Source organism: Theropithecus gelada, chromosome 4 (assembly GCF_003255815.1).
Source record: "Theropithecus gelada isolate Dixy chromosome 4, Tgel_1.0, whole genome shotgun sequence".
Lineage (NCBI taxonomy): Eukaryota > Metazoa > Chordata > Mammalia > Primates > Cercopithecidae > Theropithecus > Theropithecus gelada.
In genome coordinates, this window is record NC_037671.1 from 31,859,217 (window position 1) to 31,867,855 (window position 8,639).

General features: G+C 37.4%; 1 protein-coding gene and 1 pseudogene across 1 annotated transcript; both read right to left on the reverse strand.

Annotated features, from left to right (window-relative positions):
- Window positions 1–351: 351 nt before the first annotated feature.
- On the reverse strand, window positions 352–961 carry LOC112622548 (annotated as a pseudogene).
- Window positions 962–6,523: 5,562 nt separating this feature from the next.
- Window positions 6,524–7,614, reverse strand: LOC112623530 (putative olfactory receptor 2B3). Its single transcript, XM_025384064.1, has one exon. The coding sequence runs from the start codon at window positions 7,556–7,558 to the stop codon at window positions 6,617–6,619; it is 942 nt and encodes a 313-aa protein (XP_025239849.1). The 5' UTR covers window positions 7,559–7,614; the 3' UTR covers window positions 6,524–6,616.
- Window positions 7,615–8,639: the final 1,025 nt, after the last annotated feature.

Consider the following 8,639-nt stretch of genomic DNA (forward strand, 5'->3'; position numbering starts at 1 on the left):
AACAACACTTTCTTTAAAAATAGAATCATTTTCTTTTGAAATCAACCAGAGTGATGAGATGTGTTTTTCTTTTCAGGTGCGCCATGATGGTGCACAGCTTCACTCAGCAAACCCTGCCAGCTTCCAAGCCCCAGGATACTGACCTGCACCAGCATGTGGGGGAGCATTACCTCCCCAACAGTGTGGAGAAGAGAACATTTCACCACTGGGTGATGAGAGAGTTGACGGAGATTCTTGGCTTCTCAACGCCAGACATGATTGGAGATGATTGGAGACCTTTCCTCGTTCTATTAGAAAAGTCCATGAAGAAGCTGTGAATAGGATCAGTCCAGAGAAGAAAAACTGTTATTTTCACTGTCCAAACATCAGCCAATATATTGGGAGAGCCAGCAGAATCCCTTGCCCTAGCCTTGCCTCTTGAGCACACTGCCCTTGAACACTTCCACGGGGTGAGCGTTCAGCTCCTAAAGGGCCACGTTCCTCTTTCCTGTGGTCTATCCAGAAAGCCCAAATATCTCAAAAGAGTTTTTCTTCACTGATTGCATTGTTCTGTCTATTTTGTTACCCAGGATAAGGATTGGCACATTGGATATTATTTCATCAGTCATTAAAGCATTAAGCTCAACTTTGGATTCCCTGAGGCCAGAATGATCTACAGAGTTCACCAGAAAAACAATCCCATTAATTCCTGGGAGATAATTTTTTCAAACCTGACATGGTTGCTTGTGTCCACCAAGATCAAAAGTTGTAAAAGTCATTCCAGCAATTATTAGCTTTTCTGATGTCAGATGTAGTGGTGGAACATGTTGACCCAATCTGTCATCTTTGAGCATGTGAAGAAGAGTGGTTTTGCCTGCATTGTCCAAACCCAAGAATACAAGTTTTCCAAATTTCTTGTGGAGTCCAGGAACTGGAGAACACTGCTGAAGCCATTGTAGATCCACTCAAAGATGAAAGACATTATTCGTGCTTACTATGTCCTGAAGGGCTCCTCTTGCTACAGTGGGTGGCCTGGGCCCTCCCTCAGAGCACACCCCAAATATTTTCAGATATGAAAACCTACTTACTCTTTAGAGGTAAGGAAGGTACTTCTAAAAAATTTATTGTATTTTATTTAAGTTCTGGGATATATGTGCAGGATGTGCAGGTTTGTTACATAGGTTAAACGTGTGCCATGGTGGTTTGCTGCACCTATTAACTTATCACCTATGTATTAAGTCCAACATGAGTTAGCTATTTTTCCTGCTGTTCTGCCCCCTCTCCACCCCTGGACAGGCCCCATTGTGTGTTGTTTTCCTCCCTGTGTCAATGTTTTCTCATTGCTCAGCTCATCACTGCATGAGTGAAAACATGCAGTGCTTGGTTTTCTGTTCCTGCATAATGGCTTCCAGCTCCATCTATGTCTCTGCAAAGGACACGACTTTGTTCTAAAGGTACTTAAAAAAAAGTACTTTATAGGGTTGTCACTCACTGTATAAAGCTGTGAAACTTTGTTCCCCATACAGATAATACAGTTGAAATTTCTTGGTAAGGGTCATTATAGTAATTCCTTAGTGGGTATGCTTCCCTCTAACTTCCTTGCCATAATAAAATGAAATGATAAATTTTGGCACCTGTTATTTATAATGGACTCAGGACTGAGAGACTCCAAGGAAACTGAATCTGCCTCAACAATTTTATAAATTTCCTTGGATCACAAGGGGGAAATTAAGAGTATTATTTTGGGTGCCAAGATCCAATTTTCTTTTATTTATAGTTTTCTCAAGATATTATTTCTTTAGATTTCTGCTACAATAGAGCCATCATAATCCTAGTTCTACATACAGACAAAAGAAGTCTTCAGTAATTTCTTCCATAATATCCCAACACAGTATGGACTTTTTACCTACCATTGACTAAAGTTCCTCATTTTATTTAAACCATAAAAACATTGTGTCAAGAAGATATTAACATACATTAATGTTATTTAAACATGATTAAAAATCATGGAATCTAGAACTTTGAAAATATGGGTCCAGAAAACTTTTGGCCATGGGCTTGTTTTTAAAGTAATTGCTTTTTTCACCCATGCGTCACAATTAGCAGCAGATCTAACAATCTGGAATCCTTCTAGCCAAGTTCACACTGATCATCTCAGGCTTGTTCTTCGTTCCCACTTTTGTTTTCATCATTTGCTGCGTTCTATAACTATATTCAGCTTCTGGTCCTTTATTTTTTAAAACAATATTTAATTTACAATAAAGATTGTATATATTCAAGGTGTACAGTGTGATTTGATATATGTATACCCTTTGTTTTTATTGCTTTTCTCTGTAAATCCACTACCACCCAATTCATTATTGAAGCTAATGAATACATTTGACTTATTCTCTGTAACCCTCAGCTTTATGTAGGGATGCAGTATATATATTTACCTGTTATAGCTTTAATTTTAAAACATTATCCTTTTTGATTGTATTAGTTTCCTGTGTCATCATACCTGGTATGGAAATGAAAAGCGAAGAATAAATTTTTACTACACAGTTAATCCAGTTAATGAATCAAATGGAAATAGAGAAGCACAACTAAAAATGAAAAGCAATCAATGAAGAGGGGTATTTACATTATTATTCATTATTTTACATTAGATAATTGGTGCATATATTAAACAATGCTGGAGTATGAAGTAACCATCTTGACCTCTAATACTGCTCCTCAGGACCACTTTTGAGTGGTCACTATTGGGAAGGGAATGGGTATGTTTTGTAAATGGTTGAGAAATTAAAAACAAATATTTAGCAATCAGAATTTTAAACCCTGATACATTGTATTATTATCAACCAAATATTCTGTGCCTTCTCTGTGGGATAGTTGAGAGACACACTCTATTGTTGGAAAAGGAAATCTTTGTTATCTCGTCCATCACTACATTATAATTGATGTAGAGCATGATATCTGCCTTTTCTATTTTCTAATTTTTTTTTTTTTTGCAACTAACCAGTTTCCTCTCTGCCACTGCATGGTGTATGTGGTAGAATTGTTTGGTTTTTAGTTTACAGTTCACCAGATAACTGGAGCATGTATACCCAGAACTAAGACAGAAGTATGTGTCACTCATACTTCTGTTCTATAACTTGATGAGGCTTCAGGGCTGTGTCTTTTGGGCCTGTCTCTTTTGTGTCATTCATATATATACACACACACACACACATACACACACACACATATACACACACACACATATGTATATATGTTTGTTTTTATATATATGAGTTCATATATATATGAATGTCATATATATATGAATGTCATATATATATATATATGAATGAGAATGTGTAGGAATCCTTATGAAGCTAAAGGGGTGGGCTGTGGATGAGACTATCAGATGTTCCACTATAACTGTCTTTCCTTCTAAGCATCGATAGAAATTTTATCTAGGTATGTGGTGGTTCAGAAAAAAAAAGATGACTTTCTAGCCTTCCATGAAGCCAGGCTTGAGCAAGTGCCTAAGATTTGGCCAATGGGACATACTTGGAAGTGTATAATGCTGAAACCTTCCTTTAGCAATTGTTGGCATGTTAACTTTGCCATTCCTTTTTGGTCTCTTCCACTTTGCAGCAAAGTTGTTGGCTTGGACAATACAATGAGAGTCACTATCTCATGAGCCATCAAATGCCTGGATTCCAGAGAGTCATATGCAGCAGAATCAACTTGGCAGCCATGGATCTTTGCCTCTGGATTGATTTTAAGTGAGAGAGAAAGATAAATTTCTGTTTTGTTAAAGGCACTGTTACTTTAGGTTTTCCATCAGTTATGGTTAGACCTAATTCTACCTAATACACCACCCTACCACACAAAAAATGTCATATTGAGTAAGAATACAGGGAGGTGGAGAAAACTGAAATTAAAAAATTACTATGATCTCTTAGGCAAAGACCTAAGGAACTTCATCTGCTTTGGGGAAGTCTGAAATTAGGGCTCCACGGAGAATAAGTAACTCTGAAATATAAGAAAATATTCTATCTATACTGAGCAAAGCATGAATGTAGAATTAAAAAATATGTCTCTATAACCTATGAATTAAAAACACTAGTAGAGCTTGAAGGGCTTACATTGGTCACATCCGGGACAATTTGAATACCAAAATAAAGTAAAATAGTGGGCTGGGCGCAGTGGCTCACACCTATAATCCCAGCACTTTGGGAGGCCGAGGCGGGTGAATCACCTGAGGTTAGGAGTTTGAGACCCCTGGCCAACATGGTGAAACTCCGTCTCTACTAAAAATACAAAAATTAGCTGGGCATGGTGGCAGGCACCTGTAATCCCAGCTACTCAGGAGGCTGAGGCAGGAGAATCGCTTGAACCCGGGAGGCAGAAGTTGCAGTGAGCTGAGATCTCCCACTGCACTCCAGTCTGGGCGACAGAGCAAGCCTCAAGCTAGAAACCACCATTTTCAGCAAACTAACACAAGAACAGAAAACCAAACACCGCATGTTCTTACTCATAAGTGGGACTTAAAGAATGAGAACACATGGAACAGGGAGAGGAACATCACAACTGGGGCCTGTCGGGAATGGGGGGCTGGGGGAGGGATAGCATTAGGAGAAATACCTAATGTAGGTGACGGGTCAATGGGTGCAGCAAACCACCATGGTACATGTATACCTATGTAACAAACCTTCATGTCCCGCACATGTACCCCAGAACTTAAACTATAATAATAAAAAAAGGTAAAATAGTGATACAAAATAGAAATTTATGAGTATATACTGATAAAAATATTAAAAAGTGAATAAATGAAGGGGGAAAAGGGAAAACTCTTATGGTACATCAACTAATAAATAAGGCATATTAGGTTTGGAGAATTATTAATAGATGTTAAAATTGGTGGGTAAAAGTTTAAGATATTTACATAATTATGCTGTCTCCCACAAATTACTTATTAATTTCTTTTTTTTTTTTTTTTTTTTTTTTTTGAGACGGAGTCTTGCTCTGTGCCCCAGGCTGGAGTGCAGTGGCGCGATCTCGGCTCACTGCAAGCTCCGCCCCCCCGGGTTCACGCCATTCTCCTGCCTCAGCCTCCCAAGTAGCTGGGACTACAGGCGCCCACCACCTCGCCCGGCTAATTTTCTTGTATTTTTAGTAGAGACGGGGTTTCACCGTGTTAGCCAGGATGGTCTCGATCTCCTGACCTCGTGATCCGCCCGTCTCGGCCTCCCAAAGTGCTGGGATTACAGGCTTGAGCCACCGCGCCCGGCCATTACTTATTAATTTCTAAGGAAAAAGCATAATGAGATCTCGGGGACACCATGTTAGTCAAGTGACTAAAGTTAACAGCATCGATTTTAAGACAAATTATCCTTATACACTTTTCTGAAATGTTGCATCATGATTGGCTCCTGAATGGGAGAAAATACAAAGAACATTTCGGAGATAATTAACAAGATCTGAATATGAACTATTGATTACATAATAGTTATTCTATGACTGTAAAATGTTCCAGTTTTGATGATTGTACTGGCTATGTATGTAAGTTAATGTCCTTAGCAACTACACACTAAAGTGTATGTAGTAATAAAAAGTTTGGAAAAAATTTCATAGATATGAAAACTATATTTGTATATTATATATGTATAAAAGTAAGACAAATGTAAATGAATGGTGACTCTGGAAAAGGGTATTTAAAGTTCTGTATTATACTTGCGACTTTAAAAATTATATTAAAATACAATATAAATGTAAAATATAGTAAACTACATTAAATAAAAAGATGACAATAAAAAGAACCCTAGTGGTTAAGATACTTCCTGCCAGATTAAGGCCTTAGCACATGCTGTTTTTTCTACTCTGAAGAATTTACTACTTCACTTATAGATCTGAGCCTAAATGACACTTTCCTAGAAGAGCTTTCCTTGACCCTTTCCTGGTTTAAACTAATCACTCATCCATTTTATTCATGAAACCTTGTCATTTTTACTTTATGGTACTTAGTACAACTTGTAATTACATGTTTAGTATTATTATTTGTTTTCTTTTTCCCACTAGACTATAAAGGTTGTGAGGGGAGGAATTGTGTCTGTCTTATTCACCAATGAATACCTGGCAAATAGCAAAATCTGTATGTATAGATGTATGTATAGTAAGCAATTGAAAAACATTAGGCAAGAATATAAACTGACATTTAGATACAGATTCGTACTGAATTATTGGCAGTAGTAGTTACAATAATCAAAACAAGGAATGTAAATGTGCAACAATAGAAAAGTGGTTAAATGGATTTTAATATACTTCCATGGTGAAATTAAATTTGCAGCTATTTCAATTATGTTTTAAATACCAGAAAACACGGGAGTATAATTTTTTGTATTTTTAGTAGAGACAGGGTTTCGCCATGTTGGCCAGGCTGGTCTCGAACTCCTGACCTCAGGTGATCTGCCCACCTTGGCCCCCACCAAGTACTGGGATTACAGGCATGAACCACCATGCCTGGCTAACAGAGGAAGGATTTTCTAACTGTTGATAGAATTCAGTGAAATCACCAGAGCCTGGAAAATAGGAAAATGAGTTCAAAGGTCATTACCATCCTTGAAGATAAGGAAAGACTAAGAAGATTCTCATCACAATGGAGTACTTCTTATTTCTTACAGAAAAAGATTCTTGGCATCACCCTTTTGAAGGCCTCCTTCATATCTTTATTTCTAAGGCTGTAGATGAGGGGGTTCAACATGGGTGTGATGATTCCATAGAAGAGGGAAACCATCTTTCCCCAGTCCTTAGAGGTGGATGAAGGAGGTTGTAGGTACATATAAATGGCTGTTCCATAAAAGAGAGACACCACAATCATGTGGGACCCACATGTCCCAAATGCTTTTCGCCGTCCTTCTGCTGACCTGATTTTTAATACTGCTTGAGCTATGAAGCCATAGGAGATAAGGATCAATGTCACTGGAATTAGAAGAATTAGTACGCTAAAGAAGAAGAGCTCAGCCTCAATAGGCTTTGTGTCAGCACATGACAACTTGAGAAGTACAGGCACCTCACAGAAAAAGTGGTCCACTTCCTGGTGACCACAGCGTGGCATGTTAAGAGTCAAGGAAGACTGCAGCACTGAGTTGCTGAAACCAGTGAACCATGAGAAGGCTGCCATCCTTAGGCAGAACCAATAATTCATGACGACTACATAGTGGAGGGGTCTGCAAACAGCCACATATCTGTCAAAGGACATAACAGCCAGAAGGAGACACTCAGTAGCACCTAGGGCCAGGAAGATGATGAGTTGGGCCACACAGCCAGCATAGCTGATGGTCTTTTTGTTGTAACCAATATTTACCAACATATGAGGGACTGTAGTTGTGGTATAGCAGAGATCTAAGATGGAGAGATTAGTGAGAAAGAAATACATGGGCGTATGAAGTTTGGGATCCAGAATGCACACCATCATGATGGACACATTGCCAAATATGGTGATTGTGTATGATATTAACAGGACCACAAAAAGGGGCATTTGTAGCCAAGCCCTATCTGAGAAGCCAAGTAGTATAAACTCTTTTGGGGAGCTCTCATTTGCCCAATTCATGACTCACTTATTTCACACTCCTAAAAAAATGTAAGATAGGAAAGCAATCAATGTATGTTTATTGAATACTCTTATTGGAACGGAATTAAATTTAATAAATAGCTCATCATCAAACACAATTTACAGTCAATTGAATAAAGCCCGTTTGAAATATAATATGATTACGTTTAAGCTTAAAAGTAGTTTCTGTGTTTTCAGTAGTGTTTAAATTACTTCAAAGGAAATCATTACATTTAAATAACATAAAGTATGTAACATATGCATAACACATGGAAAATTGTGAGTTCCCAATGCATTTTATGTTCTCTCCTCTTCTTAATTCCTAACCTACCTTAATAAACAGTTTAGAAAGAAATACTACTTTTACTCCAATTATTTTAAATTTGGACTGAAAATGCTAATATAGAGGTTATAAGTGTTGAATCTAAATCTGCAATTGATCTAAAGAAATTTTGCTTCTTTCAGTAACATCTCGATGTGATTTTTTTGAGTTGTGTCTTTCTCCTAAATGCCATGCATGTAGGTCCATTTCCATAAAGAACTACCATAGGTATTAGTAATAAAATTATGGTTACTTGTGATATACAGTAATGACCATAGGTGTAATCTCCCCATCTGCAAATACATTAATTAAAATAGTAAAACTGATAACATAAATGTTGCTTTGCTTAAAATGCGCCAGAAACTGCAACCCCTCACAGTCATGGTTTACGTTTTATTACTTCTGTGATTCAGTAAGAATAAATAATTTGCACACTCATTAATAGCGAGGTCAAGACTAACACCTAGGATTTAAAGACCATTCTTTCTTTTATACCATATTTCCCCCTAAATACACAGTACAAAAAGAATGACTGCACACAGCACAAGAGTGGTCACAAATTAAAACAGAAACAAACCAAAAGTCGTATATTCAAGTTGATTTTCTTCAGTCTGTAAAAGTCATCAGTTATTTAGTTATATAACCTAAGTGCACTTAACTTCTTCAGTCTACTTTGCATGTTTAAATGAAATGTCATTGAGATAATTTACACCATTTGAATTTGCAAGCATAAAAATTGATAGACTGAAGAGTGAAGAG